This window comes from Belonocnema kinseyi, chromosome 10 (genome assembly GCF_010883055.1).
Source record: "Belonocnema kinseyi isolate 2016_QV_RU_SX_M_011 chromosome 10, B_treatae_v1, whole genome shotgun sequence".
NCBI classification, from domain to species: domain Eukaryota; kingdom Metazoa; phylum Arthropoda; class Insecta; order Hymenoptera; family Cynipidae; genus Belonocnema; species Belonocnema kinseyi.
Window position 1 is genome coordinate 30509523 of NC_046666.1, and position 20589 is coordinate 30530111.

At 27.5% G+C, this 20589-nt stretch overlaps 1 protein-coding gene across 2 annotated transcripts in view; it reads left to right on the forward strand.

Annotated features, from left to right (window-relative positions):
- LOC117181605 (alpha-glucosidase-like) overlaps positions 1 to 20332 on the forward strand; it is a 99408-nt gene extending 79076 nt beyond the window's left edge. For both annotated transcript variants that reach the window (XM_033374467.1, XM_033374466.1), the window contains exons 2-9: positions 2091 to 2242; positions 2495 to 2829; positions 4317 to 4442; positions 10257 to 10679; positions 15810 to 16023; positions 19228 to 19423; positions 19505 to 19645; positions 20025 to 20332. In XM_033374467.1, the coding sequence (XP_033230358.1) occupies positions 2095 to 2242; positions 2495 to 2829; positions 4317 to 4442; positions 10257 to 10679; positions 15810 to 16023; positions 19228 to 19423; positions 19505 to 19645; positions 20025 to 20091 (1650 nt within the window). In that variant the 5' untranslated portion in view covers positions 2091 to 2094 and the 3' untranslated portion in view covers positions 20092 to 20332. The remainder of the gene's footprint in view (positions 1 to 2090; positions 2243 to 2494; positions 2830 to 4316; positions 4443 to 10256; positions 10680 to 15809; positions 16024 to 19227; positions 19424 to 19504; positions 19646 to 20024) is intronic.
- Positions 20333 to 20589: the final 257 nt, after the last annotated feature.

Below are 20589 nucleotides of genomic sequence, written 5' to 3' on the forward strand. Positions count from 1 at the left end.
GGAAGGTTTTCCCAGCCTGGTTTATGTTTAGTAAACACAGACGGGGATTCATTCCTGACAAATTGTTCAGAGTGGTTCTCAATTATGGGGACCGTAACAATTTGTTAAAATATATTAAAAATTCCTAAGAATGTTTTTAAAAACCCTAATATATTTAAAATTTTTCGAAATTTTTTGAAAATTTCAAGAGCTTTTATTGAAATCTATCATTTTAAATTCTTTAAATGTATTATTATTATTATTATTCATTACGAATTCTAAAGAATTTTTTTTAATGTCCTGAATTATTTCAAGTCATTTGAAATCCCTTCAATTTATTAAGACCCATTTAAAATTTTCAGAATATTCAAATTCAAATATGCTCTTAAAATTATTTCTTCAAAATGAAACATCGTTTTTATTTTTCCTAGGAATCTAAAGAATATTTTTAATTTTCTTAAAACCTTACAAAATTCCTCAAATATCTTAAAAGTTTTTATTATTTTTTCAATCTTTTCAAAACTCCTGAGTATATTTTAAAATTACTCAACTTTCTTCTAAAAAATATATATCATGGTAAAATTTGGTTTTAAAATCTTTTGTACATTTTTTTCATTACAAAATTTTTTGTTTATTAATTATGTTTAACCAAATACCGGCATTTTCATAATGAAATGACATTTATGTTCAAACAGATGATTTTTTAAATCGAAAACATAAATTTTGAAGAAAAAAAAATTAGTTGAGTTTTCATTCGAAAAGATTTCAATTGCCGTTTTATTATCAAAATATTAGTTTTTAAACCAGAAATAAGTTTCTACGAAATAAATTAAGTTTTTAATCCGAAAAGACGAATTTTAACCAAAAATGACGACTTTTTAACAAAATTGTTAAATTCTCTCCCGAACAATTTTTGTTCCAAAACAGATAACATATTTTTGAAAACTGATAAATTTTTATCAAAATTTTTTTTCGTAATAGTTGATTTGTCATTCAAAAAACATTTCAGTTGAGTTTTCAAGCTTAAAATATGAATTAAAAAAAAAGTTTCTAAGAAAAAATTTAATTTTTAATACAAAAAGGATAATTCGTTTAACCATAAGGTAAGAATTGTTAACAATATAGTTGAATTTCCTACCAAATAGTTACATTTTTATCCATGAAAGATAAAATTTATACTAAAAAAGAGGATTTTTTAATTAAAAAGAAAAACACAACAATTTCTAAAAAGTAGTGGAGTTATTATCCAGAATGTATTTTAATTGTTTTTTTAAGCTCAAAATATTAAATTTAAACAAAAAATAAATTCTCTACAAAATAGTTTAATTTTTAAGAAAGCAGCAGAATTTTCAACGAAAAGTATAGCTTTTCAACAAAATTGTTAAACACTTAACCGAACATTTGCATTTTTTTAAAGAGAGATGTAATTTCTGCTAAAGAAGGTGAATTTTAAAGCCAAAGAGATAAACTTTCAAAACAGAGTTGAATTTTCGAACCAATAGTTGCATTTTATTCAAGAAAGATGAAATTTCTACCAAAACAAATGAATTTTTGACAGTAAGTTTTTGTTTTAATAGTTAAATTTTCATCCAAAGAAGATTCCAGTTCATCTTCGAACACCAAAAGAAGAATTATGAACAATAAGTTAATTTTCTATTAAATTGTTTAATTTTCAATCAAACAGTTGCATTTTTGTTCAATAAAAGTGGAAATTCTACTAAAATAGGTGAACTATTAAATCAAAAAGAAAAATTTTCAAAAATGATTTGAATTTTTATCCAAAAAGATTTGACTTGACTTTTTAACACAAAAATACGAATTGCAAACAAAAAGTAAATTTTATAGTGAATAGTTGAACTTTCAAAAAAATATTCACATTTTTATTCAAGGTCCCCTTTCCTCGCCTTGAGTTGTTACGTAATTAAAGTATGTTCCCTTATGTAAAATATAAAAATCGGGATTTTGATGATTTTATTTTATAGGTCGAGACCAACCTCAGTAAACATATTATACTATCCAAAATGATTAATTTTCAAAAGAAATAAAATTGTAGATATTTGTCAGGATGTTCCTCATGAATCCTCTTTAACATTTACATTTTTTTAATTTAGAAAAATGAAAATATGTCTGGCACTATGGGTTACAATGCTATTTTCATGTGCCGTAAAAAGCGAACGGAGTTGGTGGAAGACTATGTCAATATATCAAATTTACCCTAAAAGCTTCAAAGACAGTGATGGTGATGGAATTGGTGACCTTAAAGGTAAACCTAATATTTTGATACACATAAATACCTGCAATAATTTATAAAGGCTCGGAAAGCAGAACCGAATCAGCGCTCGAGCAGTAGGCAGGAGTGGGGATGGCGCGCAGAAAACGCAAGGAAAGACCGATCTCTCTTTCTTCGCATTTCCTGCGCGTCATTCCCACTCCTGCCCACAGCTCGAGCGCTCATTCGGTTCTGCTTTCTGAGCCTTTATTTCTTGAAAGAGTCAATTTCCTTTTAACTTTTTAGGCATCGAGAGTAAATTGGATCATTTGGTTGACTCACACGTCAATGCTTTTTGGTTATCCCCTGTAACCACAAGCCCGATGGTGGACAATGGGTATGACATATCTGATTTCGTTGGAATCGATCCCAGTTTTGGAACAATGGAAGATTTCGAAAGTCTCGTTAAAAAAGCCCACGAATTAAAACTCAAAGTGGTTCTGGATTTTGTACCTAATCACAGCTCTGATCAGCACGAATGGTTTAAAAAAAGTGTTGAGGAAATTGAACCTTACACGGATTATTATGTTTGGCATGAGGGGCGCAATGTCAATGGAACTTTGGAGCCACCTAATAATTGGGTGAGGATTTGTATTTCTTATTATTCTTATTGAAAAATTTTAATTTTAATTTAAGCAAAGAGGGATGATCTTCTATAATCTTTTTGAAAAAAATATATGGTATATAAAAACGAAGTGTCTCGTCGTCCCGAAATTAGCCACCCCCCCCCCCCAAGTGACAAAGTTCATATTTTTCTAAAAAAAAGATGAAATTTATAACATTAAGCAAGAATTTTAAAACCAAAAAAACTTTTTTATTGGAAACTAATAAAATTTTATCTAAATTTTTAAATCTTTAATTCAAAAGACGAATTTTCTCTACAAAAGTAGAATTTAAAAAATATATATATGACTTTTCAGCCAAAAATTAGTTTTTCATAAATTGATGTATTTTTGCCCAACAAAAATGGAATTTCAAACCAAGAAAAGGATTTTTTTTCCTAAAAAATATAATTTTTAACTAAAGAAGATTAATCTTAGTGAATGAAAATGTTACATTTACAGTTAAAAAATTAATTTTAAAACTGAAAAATTATTTTCCAGTAAGAAGTTAAATTCTCCACCATAGAAATAAGCACTAAATCAAAAGAAATACATTTTTAATAATGTACTTTAACTTTACCAAAGTAGCTGAATTTTCAATTGAAAAGATTAATTTTCAAGAAAATAGTTCAAATGTCAACCATAGAGATGAATTTTCAACTAAAAATATAAATCTTCAAAAAAAAATGTGTGTGTTCTTTTTTAAAATAAAGTGATTTAACCAAATCTTTCATAGAAAATAGTTAAATACTTAAGCAAAGAAAAATAACTTTAAACCAAAAAGTTGCATTTTCTTTTTAAAGAAATCAAATTTCTGCTGAAACACATAAATCTTTTTAATAAAAGGGATGCATTTTCGAAACAATAATGCGATCTTCTGTTTGAAAAGATTTGTTGACTTTTTACGATCAAAATATGAATTATGAAAAAAAAGGTTACGATGAAAAAAAATTTAACTTTTCAAGATCAAAATATGAATAAAAAAATTAGTTTCTATAAAAAAATGTAATTTTGATTCAAACAAAATAATTTTTTCAACCGAAAAGGATTAATATTTTCACAAAAAAAGTATAATTTTTTTGAAAAGGATAAATTTCTAACTGAAATGGATGGATTTTCAGCAAAACTTTTTAATTCTCCACCAACTAGCCTTATTTTAACAAATATTTGAATATTATCCAAAAAAGATTTCACTTGACCTTTTAAGATCAAAATATTAATTTTTTTTAGCAAAAAATAAGTTTCTACAAAATAAATTTAATTTTTATCCAAAAAGACACTTTTAATTTTCAATTATTCTGTTTGAAGTGGTTTTATTTGGAAATGATACAAGCTCAATTTCAGTCCCTTCAAAATATTATCCTCTTTAACAATTTTACGTGATCTAAAAAAAAAGAAAATCGGGCTTATAAATAATTTTTTGCTTATATAATTTTTTTTGTACACCATTTTTCTGTTCAATTTAGAGGAGTGAGTTCAATGGCTCAGCATGGACTTGGAATGAAAAAAGAGGAGCTTTCTACTTACACCAGTTCACCAAGGAACAGCCTGACTTGAATTACAGAAATCAGGGACTTGTGGAGGAGATGAAGGTCAATATAAACTTCAAATTTTGAAATATGTCCTCAGGTTTGTGATTAGAATGTGAAGAAATCCTTATTAATGGATTTGATTAAAAAGTTATTAATTCCCTTAAACTCCAAAGATACGAACTCCAAACACACGGGCCCTCCACAGATACGAGCGTCCCAACTCCAGAGTAGCTAGAGGAATATTTCCCCTTTACACCCACCTAATTTGAGAGGCAGGCGTGCGCGCATTCGTGCTGCCTTGAATTCGACGTGCGCATGCGCTTAGTAGGCCTGTGCGCGTCACTGATGACACTGTACTCAAATATTTTTACTTTTTGATGCGCAAAAGAAAATTTGTTTTTTGGGTTACAAATTCAGCTCTTTTCGTTAAACATTGACCTTTCGTTTAAAATTCACATTTTTTTGCTTATAAGTCAACTGAAATCTTTTTTAGATAAGAACAGTTTTAAAAAAATTGTTTGTGATTTAAAATTTTTGGTGTCAGAAAGTGAAATGGAATCTTCTTTGGATAAAAATTTAATTATTTTTTTTAATTCACCTGCTTGATCAGAAATTAACTAAACTTTTTTGTTAAAAAATCATACTTTCTTATTAAAAATTTTACTGTTTTGTTGAAAATTTTACTATTTCGTAGAAAACTTACTTTTTGTTTAAAATTTATACTTTCGCGTGGAATAATGAATTGAAATCTTTTCTGAATGAAAGTTCCACTTGAAAAAATTTGTCCTTTATTATAAAAAATTCAACTGTTTTAGTACAAATTTCAACTTTTTTGGATAAAAATGTACCTAATTTGGTAAAGAATTGAACTATTTTGATAAGAATTGATCCTTTTTGTTGGAAAAAAATTTCTCTTTTTGGATTCAAAATTCAATCGAAATCTTTTTTAACACAAAATTTCTTTGTTGAAAATTTCTCTTTTTGATTAAAAAATTCATCTAATTTAGTAAAAATTCAATATTTTTATGAGACGAGAACTTTTCATTTTAAAATTATTCTGTATTGCTTGAGTATTCAATCATTTCGTTTGAAAGAGTTGGTTCAATCTGAAATAATAATTTTTTTTTTAAATAATCAGTTTAGTGGACAATTATTTTTTGGCTAAAAAGCTTTTAGTCTGAAATAATATATATTTTGTTTCATTCCGGTGATAAAATATTTTATGCTAAAAATATTTCAAGATGTTGCTATTTGAATAATAATGTTCAGGGAAAATGAAAAATTAGTCAATGAAAATTCAATAAGTTTTCAAAATGAAGTTCTCGGTCACCTTGCCTAATTCTAATAGCAACATCTAGCAAAATATTTGTGGAAAATCAAAAATCTCGTACAGCTCTTTCATAACCTCACACTTTTTTGATTGGCTACGATTAAACTTTTACCCAAATTTAGTCACTATAGATTAATTTTCAACAAAATAGCTAGACTTGAATCTCAAGAGATACATTTTCGACTAAAAATATCAATCCTAAATAAACTGAGTTCTTAAGAAACTGATTTATCCAAGTTTAAAAAAAAAAGTGAATACTCAAGCGAAGAATAATAATTTTTGAACAAAAAACTGCATTTTCATTAAAACAATAGAATTTGTACTAAAACAGACAAATTTTAAAATCAAACAGATAAATTTTCAGAAAAAAATGAATTTTCTGTTAAAAAAGAGTTTAGTTGACTTTTCATGATTAAATTAGGAATTTTCAAGCAAGAAATACATTTTCAGGAAAAAATTGAATTTCAATCCAAATGATGAATTTTTTGAATTAAAAAGAGTGAACTTTTAACAAAATATTTTAATTCTCTACCGAATAGTTGCACTTTTATTCATAGTTAAATTTTCAACAACAGTATAATTTTCAACCAAAAAGTATGAGTTTTTAACATAATAATTTAATTTCGCATAAAAGTTAAATTTTTATCCAAGAAAGATGTAATTTCTACTAAAACGGGTTCATATTTTAATAAAAAACACAAAATTTTCAAAAAAAAAAGCGTTAAATTTGTATTGAAAGAACATTTCAATCAACTTTTAAACCTAAAAATACGAATTGTAAACAAAAACTAATTTCTCTAGAGGATAGTTGATTTTTCAACAAAACAGTTGCATTTTTATCCAAGAAAGATTCGATATTTCCGCTGGAAAAGATGAACTTTTAAATCAAAAATATCAATTATTAACAAAAAAACACCCTCATCCAAAAAAGATTTCTGTTGACATGATCAGCAACATTTTTGGTCAAAAAATAATCATTTTTCAGTAGAAAATTCAACTACTTCGTTTACACTTCATGTATTTTGTAGAAAATTAGTGCTTATGGTTTAAAATTCATCTTTTTGGTTAGAAATTTAACATTTGTATTTAAAATTCAATATTTTAGTTGAAAATTCATATTCTGTTATGAAAAATTCATCAATTTCGTTAAAAATTTATTCATTTGTTTGAAAATTCCTTTTTTTGTTTGTTTAGGATTTACTTTTTTAACTGCAACGTGAACTATAATAATAGGTATAACTGTAATTCTATACTTGGTTTTTAAATTTATCTTTTTCAGTTAAGATTTTTTGCATGTTATTGAAACTGTATCTTTTTTGGTAGAAAATTCATCTTTGGTTTTAAAATCAAATTATTTTGTTCTAAAATTAATTTTTTTGTTTGAAAATTGATTATTTTAACTAAAACTTAAATTGTTTTATTTTTGGTTAATAATAATTTTTTTCGATAAAAAGGAAGTATTTGTTTAAAAATTCAGTTTTTGTTTTGTTGAACATTCATTTTCCTAACATTTTAAATATTCTATTTTTGGCTTGAAAATTGATGTTTTTTAGAATTGAATTAATGTATTTTTTGCAAATGAGACTTTTTTGGTAGAAATTTAAACTTTTGGGTTGAAAATTTCACTAACAATTTGTTTAAAGATTCATATTTGTAGTAGGCATACTGTAGAGACCTTGAATAAGGTATTCTGTTACTTTGACTTCTTTTACCATTCAAATTAAGCGCCCTTTTTAATATAAACAATACATTTTCCCGTGAAATTCAAATAATGTGATTATTATGATTCAAGATAGAAAATAATATTTTTTTAATCCTAATTTAAAATGATTATAAATCCTCTTGAGAATTTTTTCAAGCACTTAAACACTTAAGAAAACTACGGTGGAGCCGCCATTTTTATGGGTGCTTTGGTTCGGGAAAATTCGGTACAGTTCGGGATATGCGGGAGATTCAAATGTTGAATGGAACAGAACTTAAAAATATTCATAAAAGTCATGTAAATTTTATTTTATTGTTAACGAATGAATTAAATAAAAGTGGAGACTTATTAAGATTTAATAAAAATAGGCGAACAGTACAAACAAAATGTCGGTGGGATTTAAAATTAGCGGAATACACATTTTTCAAGCACGTAGCACAATATTTGGAATGCAATGTAAAGGAATTGAACTTGTATAATTTCTGAAGAAAAGCTTTAAGCTTGAATGATTTAAAATTTAAAAACTTTAAAACAGCAGCTGTTAGAATTCAAAATCCTTAAACTAGAATTTTTTAAATTTGGACAATTACTTTAAGAAGTAGCTGAAATTGAAAATTAAATTGAATATTTCAAAGTAAAATATTCTAAAATTATAGAGCTAAAAAATTTTATTGTATCAGAAAAGTTCGAAATAAAAAAATTTTCAATTCTAAATCCTTAAAATTAAATTACTCTAAACAAAAATGTTTAAAATGTACAGTAATTTTAAGTGGGAAATATATAAAAATAAAACGAATACTTCAGAAAAAGTCGCGAAGAATTGTATTAAACGAAATTCAACTAAATCAGTTTTAGCTAGATTCGAATTTAATAATTTTAGATTTAAATATTCTAAATTGTTTGGTTTAAATTATAAAAATTTTCCTGGTTTCTTAAATTCTTCGAATTCCATAATAAATTCAAAACAGTGAAAAATTAAGATAATAATTTCTGAAATGTAAAACTTTAAAATTAACAGATTTTAGAACTATAAATGGAATATTAGTTTTTTATTCGAAAAATGTTTTAAAAAGTTCGACATTTCAAACTATGAATAAAAATTTCTGTAGTGAGCAATTAAATAATTTATTTAATTTCTAATGGTTCTAATTTCTCATAATAAATATTCCATTTTCAATTTTCGCCTATCATAAGTTTAAATTTAGCATTTAAAACTGAAATGGTTGAATTTCGAAAAGTTTAATCGAAAATTTTAAAATGATTAATTTCTTAATGATTTCAATTTATATAAATTAATTACAATTTTACGATTGAAATGGAAATGTTTTAATTTCAGTAAGTATAATTAACTATTTGAAAATGGTTAATTTGACTAATTTTTTTTTAGTTTTACATCAAGTTCAGATTTCTTTGAGTTTAAATTTTCTGGAGTATACATTTCTTAATATTTTTCATTAAAAATTTTTTCTATTATAAACGTTGTTCTTTTCAGAAGTATTAAAATCTGAAGGTTTACGAGTGTAAATTATTCCTTTTAGAACGTTTAAAATAAAGGTGAAACTATTTTTTAATTTTAGAAAAATTTGTCGAATTAATTTTTATGTTGAATAAAAGTTTTCTCAATGTTTCAAAAATTAAGATTTCTAAAATTTTAGAAGCTTTTTCTTTAAAATATTCAATTTAGTTTTTAGTTTTAAATTGCCAAATTTAAGTCTTTTCGAATTTGAATTTATTTATATTTGGAAGTTTTTACTTTTCAATTGATATATTTTGAATGCTTTTAATTAGAAATAACAGGAGTTTCGTTCCTCTGACTTTTAAGTGATCTATTTTTAGAAATTCTATTGAAAATTTATTATATTTGTAACATTTTTAAATTGTGTTTTTTAAATTTTAATCTGAAAATATTGATTTTCAGATTCATGAATTCTGAATAAAATTGTTAATGTTTGAACGATTTGAATTAGAATATTGTCCTTTTTTCAAAATTTATTAATAAATATAAATAAACAAATCCCTAGTGTTGGCATTTAAAGGCAGCAAGAAATCGTTTTTCTCTGAATTTTCTTAAAATGATATCGCCCGTGTTGTTTCTCTTAATTTTTTTTCCTAATTTTCATTAAATGATGTCTCTAGTGGTGTTTAATGATAGGAAATTACCATCTTATATTTTTTATTAATCTTATAAACAAATTAGAGAACCAGATTTATAACTCGGTGATTTAGTGATAAAAAAAGTTTTGTTTTCACCCTTAATTGCCTCAAATAATGTCTCCAATGAAGTTTAATGATGGAAAAATATCATTTAATATTTTTTACTAATTTTGCGAACAAATTATATAAAAAAATACCTAGTGTGGATGTTTAAGGGCAGAAAACATTCCCTTTTCCGTCTTTAAATTTTCAAACTGGGCATTTGTTCATAAAATTAATCAAAAATCTCATATGACATATTTTTTTGCTCGAGCATTATTTTTTCGATAAAAGCAAGTCATTTGATCGCGAAAATTTACTTTGCAAACGAAGAATCCATATCGTAGTCTATTTTTTAAGTTAATTCGTTTATAATAATCAACAATTTCATAATTTTGTTTAACTACTTCCGTGCATAAAGTTCTGGTACTTTTCGTATCTTTAGAGTTTCCGATTCCCGAGCTTCTTGCATCTTTGGAGTTGCAGTATATACATTTTTTGTCTTAGAATTAGAATTCCGAATATGCAATAGGTGCAAATTTCTAATTTTCTACACATCCCCAACAGTAACTTTAAGGATATATAAAAAAATACCTATACCAGTTCCATTTTATGTTCTAAATTTTGTTGTAATTTTTTATACGTTCAGAACGTTTTACGGTTTTGGATGGAGAAAGGAGTTGATGGTATCCGAATAGACGCTTGTCCATATCTTTTCGAAGATCCAAGATTTTTAGATGAACCATTATCCGGAAAGACGACGGATCCTAACTCCAAAGACTACACGATACATATTTATACAAAGCACCAGCATGAAAATTATGAAATGATCCAGCAGTGGCGTGATTTTATAGATGAATACTCCGCAAAAGTTGATCAGGTTCCCCGAGTTATGATCGTTGAAGCCTACGCCAACATTTCGAGCACTATGAAATATTATAAATATGGCGCTGACTTTCCCTTCAATTTTGGACTCATGGACATTGTAAATTCTTCTGAAGCAATCGACGTGAAGAACAATATAGAACGCTGGATGACGAATTTGCCTTCTGGCTCAACTCCTAATTGGGTGGTAAGTACTAGAGATCCTCTGGGTAGAATTCAGACACAAACTTACGAGGCACACACAGACTTTTTACTGCGCATCGCGATTAGTCCGGAATTAGAAGCAGTGATAGAGCATTCTCATTAAGCCATACAAATTGAAACTGCCGAACAGTTTTTTAAGGTTAGGAAACAGATTGTAGTCGCTGGGGGCCAAATCTGGAGAATATGGTGGAAAAATTTCAACTTCAATTCGTTAATTTTAGCCATCGCAACGAAATTGTTTTCCGGGTCAATTTTTGATCGACTGTTAGCAAACGCGGCACCCATCTACGACGGTGCTTCTCCATGCCCAAATGTTCATATAAAATATTGCGTACAAGCTCAGTTGACAACCTAGTAGCCTCATCGATCTCATTTAACTTTAATCTGCGGTCCTCTGTCACCATTTTATGAATGTTTTTATCATTTCGGGAGTTGCGACTTCAACGGGGCATCCTGAACGTGGTTCGTCAGAAGTGCTCGTGCGACCTTTCTTAAATTCAGAAACCCACTGCTTAACCGTCGTATATGGTGGAGAAGAGTCTTTCAGTTTGAAATACATTTCTTCTTTAATGTAAAGTGGTGTTAGGCCTCTTGAATAAAAATATTTTATGACCGTATGCTACCCTGATATTTCCATTTTTGCAAAAAACAATCGAGTTTTATTGTTTAGTTGGCTCTCAAGTATATACTAATAGAGCAATCGACTTGAATATTGAAATACAAGCTAGTCAGATATAGTACTATATAATACAAGCTAAAAGTCAGACGTACTGGCGCCATCTCTATGTCAGGCTGGAAACTTTTCACCATACCCTCGTATTGTTTTACGTTATGGGCCTTTAAGTACAAGTCAATTAAAAAAGACCTCAGCTTAAAAATCATTTAAATTAATTTAAGATTTATAATTGTATTTCAAAATTCATTTCCTTGGTAAAAAATACAGTTCTTTCATTTGAAAATTCTATTTTCTTGTGAAAATTTATTAACTAACTGTGCACATAACTTCTTCACTTTGAGTTCAAAGTGAATCCCTTTCTGGTTAAAAATGCATGTATTTTGTTAAAAAATTAGTCTTTTTTACTATAAAATTTATTCTCCTGGCCAGGGAAAATGAAAAATTTCTTAGCATAGGGCAGAGAATTTTAAATTGATATTTTTTCTGTTTTTTTTTTTATCAAGAAAAATCTTGATTTTTCGTACAGTTTTTTCAGACGTACATTTTCGGTATTTCGCAAGGAAAAAATATTTTTTTATAGATTATTGTCAAAATCCCACTTAGTTACATTAAACTAAGAAATAATACAATGTTAAAACTTTTTATTAATATGACTGGAGTTTTTATTCCCGCGAGCAGATCGCTCCTGCAATAGGCTGCTCCTAACATCAAAATCTCAATAAACTATTATCGCATTTTACGTCAGTATTGGAATTTAATAACTTAAATTGAAATGAATACAAAAGTTCACACGAATAGTCCTTAATTTTAATGTCCATACTCATGAGAATAATAAGTTATAACTAAAAATATAAACTTAAAACTAAAAATACTATATTGTTACACTAGTCTCACTCAGAAAAGTATCATTTAACTGCTTGCACTTCACTTTCACCACAAAACCAGCTTTATAAAACTTCTAGGCTTCCAAAATTGTAAATGCTTTCACTTAGTTTGGAGTGCAAAAACTGTCAGATTAAATAAAATAAGACACTATATCCACTATTGTGATCTAGAGCATTGAGATTAAATTTGTACTAAAATATACATCTCTAAGAGCATATGGATCAAAGTTTCGATCTTTTCCAATTTTAGGATATGTCAGATCTTGATATTTCCCAACAGTTTTCCCTAGTATTCACTCTGCATTTCGAAAAAAAAAAAAAAAAATTTAGTACTGAGGCAATACATGCAAACCATAGAGGCATTAGGAGGTCGTTATTTTTCGAGGGCCGTTTGGAGCGTGTTATGTCACAACTGAGAATTCTTTATATCGGTTTAAAACATGAGCAGTAAATGCTTTTTATTGCCGCACTTCTCGTGGAATCCCGGGAAAGCTAACTGACCCCCTCCCCCACGCGTCCGCCAATTAGTGCGACAGAAACACAGTGCGTTCACTCTAATGGGAAAAAATAAGACCGATTATAATTATTTCTATTCCCGATTGGTGGCACTTTTTTTATTTGCCAACTTATTTTCACACAAAGCGCCACATCGAGCTGAAAATTGGGGATAATAAATAGGAAGCACTAAGAAAGTTGGTTCTCGTCCTTTATTTTAATAATGATGAAAGAAGGAAAAAAAATATTTACAGAAAAAATTTTTTTCATAATTATAAAAATGTAGGACCAGACCCACCTTTCTTAATGCCACCTATTTAGTATGCCAAATTTTCAACTCAATGTGGCACTTCGTATGAAAATAAGTTAGAAAATAAAAAAAGGGACGGTAAGGTAGGAATCTGGTCACGTGACCCACTCATCGCATGGCCTTGAAGAAGAATGATTATTGATAACAAAATTTGTGCATGATGATGTTAATTGTAATTTTAACTCTTTTTTCGTGATACAAGTTTCGCGGAACAAATGTTAAGTGGTTCGAGCGTCATTTCTAACCTCGAAATGTGTTGCTTAAGATGAAACTTGTATTTTAATCTAATAATATTGTAGTGCAAAATCAATTGCTGCAAATATATTTGAATAATCATTTGCCTTCAATATAAATTATATTTGAAACACAAAAAAATTATGCTTAAATTGAGGAAAGAAAATTATGATTAGGGGGTCAGGGAAAGGGAGAGGTCTATTCAGCGTGATGTAGTTCATTCTATTCCCCCTTGGAGTCGCATTTACTGAATATCATGCTCTTTAATTTCCCCTTTAAGTCTTACAGAGTGGACACACAGTCGACAAAAAATAGGGGATAAGAAAGTTAGCTCGGTTTAAGATAACAATACACCGATAAATCGTTTTCGGTGGTCTTTAGAAATAAAAAAAGAAATGTCCAGAACAAAACTTGTTTGGCCAAAAAAGTCGAATTAAAAAAAACCTAAATTTTCAACTGAGAAGGGTAACTTTAAACAAAAAATCAAATAGTAAAATTTCCAGTTAAAAGTTTTAATATTTGCAACCGAAAAATAATGTTTAAACACACAAGATAAGTTTTTAAGATAATAACGATACTTTCAATTAAAATGATGAATCTTCAATTTTTAAAAATTACTTTTAACCAAACAGATAAGGTTTCAACCAAGAAAATTATTTTTTCACCAAAAAAGACTATTTTTTTAACAAAATACACCAATTTTTAACGAAACAAGAAACATTTTCAACCAAAAATGGAAAAATTAAATTTTCAGTTAAGAACATTAATTTTCGTCGAAAAAATGATTATTTTACTAAAATTATGAATCTTCAACCAAAAGGGTTCATTTTCTGCCAAGAAAGTTGAATTTTCAACTGAAAATAAGGTACATTTTTTATTTCAAACTAAAGGTAAAATAATAAATTTTTCATAAAAAAATTAATTTACAGCCGATAATGACGAATTTTAAACGAAATAGTTCAATTTTAAATTAAAAAATGTCAATTAACAAAAGTGTCTGATAAATCTTTAAGGAAAAAGGTGAATTTTTAACCTAATAGATGATTTTATCAACTAAAAAGATAAATTTGAACAATTTTTTTTTGCAGAAAAACGACTTTTTAACCAATTGGTTGAACTTCAAATGAAAAAGATAATTTTTTTTACGAAAAAACGAATCTTTAGTTATTTACAAAATTAATTTTCTAGTTAAAATTTTCGAAGCTTCAACAAAATGTATACATTTTTAACCAGGAAGATTAATTTTTTAACTAAAATTATTAATTTTTTCCACAAAAATGAATTTTTAAAGAATTAATTGAATCTCTAACCATAAAGATGAATTTCAAATCTAAAAAATTAGTTCTCTACCAAAGAGACGAATTTTCAACAAATAAATCATTTTTCAGTCACAGAAATACATTTTTAACAAAAATATTGAATTTCTAACCGAAAATATAAATTTTAAGCAATTAAGATTGATTTTTTTACAAAACAAGACGATTTTTCAACCAAATAGATGGCTTTGTAACAATGAACATTAATTTTCTGTAAAATACATGGATTTTTAACCAAACAGCTTAATTTTATACTAATAAAAAGATTAATTTTTAACTAAATGTTGAACATTTTAATTTTTAGTCATGGAAATTATTATCCACCAACAGACAAAAATTTCTCAACAAAATAGTTCAGTTTTTAACAAACAAACAAAAAATGTTTATTCAAAAATTTGTTTCCCACGAAATATTTGAATATTCAAGAATACTAATGTTTCACCAAAAAAGACGCGTTTTTATCCAAATATGTATACGCATTTTCAACTAAATAGTTGAATTTAAAAATTTAAATTTTATATCAAACTTACAATGGTTGAACATTCAGCTTCAAAAATGTTTTCAAACAAAAAGACGAACTTTTATCAAAATAAATTCATTTTAAACCGAAGAAATACATTTTTAACAAAAATAATGACTCTTTCACCTCAGAAAACTAATTTTTAATCACGAAACATTAACTTTCCTCAGAAAAAAATATCTTTGGAGAAAATACATCAATTTTGAACCAAATTGTTCAATTCTAAAGTATAAAAGATCACTTTTTAACCGAATGTCGAAAAATTAAATTTGCATTTACAAAAATTAATTTTCAATTAAACAAAGAACGAGTTTTGAACAAAATATTGTAACCAATAACATTAATTTTCTGCCATAAAATACTAATTTTTGCAAAACACATGAAGAAAGTTAATCTTCTTGCTAACAATATTTCGTTGAAAACTTGTTCTTCGTTTGATTGAAAGCTAATTTTTTAAATGTAAATTTCATTATTCGACTTTTGGTTGAAAAGTGATCTTTTTTAGTTAAATATTCAATTATTTGTTTGAAAATTGATATATATATTGACCAATGTTAATTTTTTTGGTGACAGATTATTGTTTTTTTTTTATAATTTTCAAATAACATTTTTATGATAATATTAATTTAATAATTGTTTTCAAAAGTTTATATTCAGTGAAAAATATTCTACTCATAGGCCGGCAATCATGACAACTTCAGATTGGTGTCTCGACTTGGTGTCAATCGAGCGATGGCAATTACAGCAATGGTACTTCTGCTTCCTGGAGCTGCTGTAACCTACAATGGTGAAGAAATTGGAATGATCGATACCCCTATTGATTCTGATGATCCAGCGAGATTTAGAGATCCAGCAAGATCTCCTTTTCAATGGGATTTTACTGTTTCAGCTGGTAAGAGCTTTATGAAATTCCGAATTAAAAAAAAAGATTTACTGTTGATAAGAAATCGGAATGTACGTTGCAGAAGTTACTGAAAAGTTACGTTGTTTGGAATTTTTACGGTACCTGCATTAATTTTAAAAAAAGTAATGAATGTACTCCTATTAAGGGTGTTGGATCCACGAACTAGAATAAGAAGACCCCACTCCCGTAAAATTTGGATGCGTGCATTCGGATTTAGTTAGCTTGCATTGCTCGTAGCGCCTCTTGTGGAAAAATGCGAAACCGGTAAATATTCGGAATACCCTGATTTTTCCTTGGCGTATTTTTCGTTTCAAATTAATAATATTCAAATACTAGCAATTTAATCTAGTGATACTTTTAACATAAAATATTTTATAAACGGTTTAAGCAGCACTCACGATACAAAATAAAAAATGTCAAGTTTATCAATTCATTTTAAGGCCATGTGATGAATGGGTCACGTGATCAGATTCCTGCCTCAGCGACACTTTTTTTATTTCCTAACTTATATTCACACGAAGCGCCACATCGAGTTAAAAATTGAGGTCACTAAAGAAGAAGTACTGAGAATTGTGTGTCTGGTCCTACATTTGAATAATTATGAAAAGTTTTTTATTGTAAATAATTTTTTTGGCTTTTTTCATAATTATTCAAATTTAGAACCAGACTCGCCTTTCTTAGTTGGGCAATTAAAAAAGTGACGGTAAGGTAGGAATATTGTCACGTGAGCCACTCGTCACATGTCCATAAACAAAAAGATGTATTTTCTGCTATAAAAGGCGAATTTAAAAAAAAACTTGAATTTTCAACAAAATAGTTGAATTTTTAATATAACAGTAAAGTTTTTAACCTAACACGACAAATTCCAAAAAATAAAGTGTCATAGTTTATATTTTAATCAAAAAATAATTAAATTTATACTACAATAAAATACTTTTTAAACCAAAAGACGAATTTCCAACAAATAAAGATTTTTCGTTCAAAAAATAAATAAAAGTTTATCTTAATTATTGAACCAGCAAGCTAGAAGACACATTTTCGGCACAAAAATATAATTTTCAAATAAAGAAAAGTGACTGTTAAGTTCAAAATTAATTTTTTACGAAACTGATGCATTTTTACTTAACAGAAATTGAATTTTCAAACTAAAAAAATATTGTTATTCTTTTCCAAAAAAAGCGAATTTAGAACTAAAAAGGACCAAGCTTAAACAAATGGAAGAGGACATTTCCTTTAAAAAAAGATTTTAAACAAACAAAAATAGTATTTTCCGCTAAATGTGAAATTTGCAAACAAAGGCATAAGCCTTCAATAAAAAAAAATAAATTTTTCTCGATATAGTTTAACTCATACACAAGTTGTTCAATTTTTAATTACAGCAAATTAATTTGCCACAAAATAATTAAACTTTCAACCAAAGAGATGAATTTTTAACTAAAAATATAAATCTTTGAAAAAAACTGATTTCTTCACAAAGTCATTTAAGTCTTCCAAACAAATTAGTTGAAAATGAATCCAAGAAGAGTGATTTTTAAACAAAAAATGGCATTTTAATTCAAACAAAAATGAAATTGCTGCTGAAAGAAATAATTTTTTTAATCAAAAAGATAAATAGAAAAAAATAGTTGAATTTTCTGTTGAAAAATATTTCAGTTAAGTTTTCACGATCGAAATATGAATTTTTTTAAGAAGAAATCATTTTCTACGACAAAAATCGAATTTTTAATCCAAAAAGATGAGTTTTTAACCAGAAAGGATGACTTTTTAGCAAAATTGTTGAATTCCCTACCAATTTTTTAAAGTGGAACTTTCATCCAGAAAAGATTGCTGTTCTTTTTTTAACATTGAAATATTATATTTAAACAGTTGAATTTTCGACTAAAAAGTTGCATTTTTATCAAAAGAAGATGTAATTTCTGATAAAGCAGGTGAATTTTAAAACATAAAGACAAACCTTAAAAAAACAGTTGAACTTTCAAAAGAAAAGTTGCATGTTTATTAAAGAAAACTAAAATATCAACTAAAACACAATGAAGAAATTAAAAAAAAACCTTTAAAAAATAGTTAAAATTTCATCCAAAGAATATCCCAGTTTACTTTTTACTACCAAAATAAGAATTGTAAACACTTTGCACTAAAATTGGATGTCTATTTAAGAAAATTATTCATTTTTTAACCAAATAATAAAATTTATAACTAAAAGGAGAATCTTAAATCATTGAAACTCGCAATTTTATATTTAAAATACAATTGTTTGATTTTGTGAGCTTTAAATTTCAAATAATACAATTTAAATCTTTTCGAATAAAACTGTCTAATTAAAAAAATTTAATCTAAAAGAGTACAATTTGGAAGGTTCTTAATTAGAAAATATTGAAAATAAAATTGTGTTATTTTGTAGGCCTTACATTAGAAACAATAGAATTTGTTGAGTCAATGTTGTGCGTGTGGGCTGGACCTCTATCGGTTCGAGGGTTGAGCTAGAGTAGTTCAATTCATGAGGGTCCCGCGTCATTCGGCCAGCGAACACGGGGCGTGCGATTTATCGAGAGAATTAGTTATTTTCACTTTAACCATCAGCTAACTTCACTTTCTTAAAATATCAAGGGAAAACAATGGATCAAATGCACGGAAAAAACTTTATTTCTGTAATTTCTTTGTGATTAATAGTAATTATTATTATTTTATTAATTCATTTAATAGTAATTAAAAATAAAAACTATTTTCAAATACACTATATAGAAAAAATTTGCTTTTAGGAAGATATTAGCAAAATAGGGCAAAAGTAAACTCAATCACATGCATTTGGTTCCTTGTTTTCCCCTCAGCAGTCAACGAAGTGAAGTTAGCTGCTGATTAAAGTGAAAATATCTTATATGGATTCGCCGCATACGGAAGCGGAGTAGGGCAACACAGAGAGCGCGTACTGGTCGATGCTGGTATGCCAGCAGTTTAGAAGAAGAGTGACACGATGCATTGTACTAGCTAGACCCAAACTTCCGAACTGCTGGCATACCAGCATCGAACAGCACGCGCTTTCTGTCCTGGATGGCTCTGCACCCACATGCGGAGAATCAATATTCTCTAGATACTCGGGGATTCAATATGAAAGTACGTAACGACGTGATATTATTTTTTTTGTATTTTGTCGAAATTGATTTTACTCTAATGTATGAAAAATATTAATTTCAGGATTTTCAACCAATCCAAAGACATGGCTTCCAGTAAACAAGAACTACTTAACTCACAATTTGTTGACTGAAAAAGCTGATTGCGAATCATATTATAGTTATTACAAGGCTTTGGCTTTCCTGAGAAAACTTCCAGCTGTGCAATCTGAGTATTTGCAGTTGGAAGTATTGAAAAAGGACATACTGGCATTTGCAAGGTACATATAAAAAATTAAATTTTCATTAAATAATAACCAACCAGAAAATCATTCATTAATTGAAAACTATTTCTTATGTAGGAAGGAAAAGGGGGAGAAATCGGTTTACGTTCTTTCCAACTTTGGTGATCAGATCAGAACTGTTAGTTTGGGAATATTCAAAAATACTCCTGCGATACTTTTGGTTTATAGATCAACTCCTGGTATTTTGTTGAAGCCTGGGTGAGTAAATTACAAAATAAATTTCTAAAGTTAACCTTAAATTAATGCAATTAGTAAAAAATGTTCGAAGTCGAATAATAATAAAAATAATGTATCCACGGGAAATCATCGAGATATTAATTGTCTAAAGTTGAATAAAACGCAGCAAACAAATGAAAACTACAAACATTTCACGTCGAGTAATGTTTATCAGATTTCTCGTGAAAATGATCTAGGGTCGGATAATTGTAACTTTTAATTGTTTGCAGCCTTTTTTATCAAACTTAAAATAAATAATAGAAATTCGGGGATCTATTGTGTCCTTATGTGTTTTAAAGCGTTTATTTATCAGTTAATGACTATAAAAATCGTCTTTCTTATAGTTTGATTAATTTTGTAGGAGCCTCGTGGAATCATATGAAGTCAGCATTCCACCCAGTGCAACTATAGTTTTGATGGATATCTAAAATCGGAAATGTTGGAAAACCCGGTTGAAGAAAAACCTGATTCATATATCATTATTTCCATATGTAATTATATTCATAAAATATATCAGTAATCGCTTAACTTTGAAGTTTTGTTATGTTGTAATAAAAACTATAGCAAGTTCAAAGTTTAAGATTGTGACAATCAGCACCTGATCAATTTCATTTCAAAACCATGATTCATACATTTCTAAAAAAATATTATTTTATAAAAATTCTTGGAATATTGTAAAAAAAAGATATTCTAGTGTAAGATTGTTTTTAATGGGCAGGAAATTTGATTTTTGAGTTTTTTTGTGTTCTGTTTTTGGTGCATAAAATTGACTCATAGAATGCAGATTTGATTTCGATTTTCAATAAAATCACGAAATATAACAAGAAAAGTCTAGTTTATTTGGATTTATCATTCGAGATGAAAATGAAGGGACACGTATTTCACCAATTACCAAAAATTTTTATTTTTACATTCTCAGCAGAGAA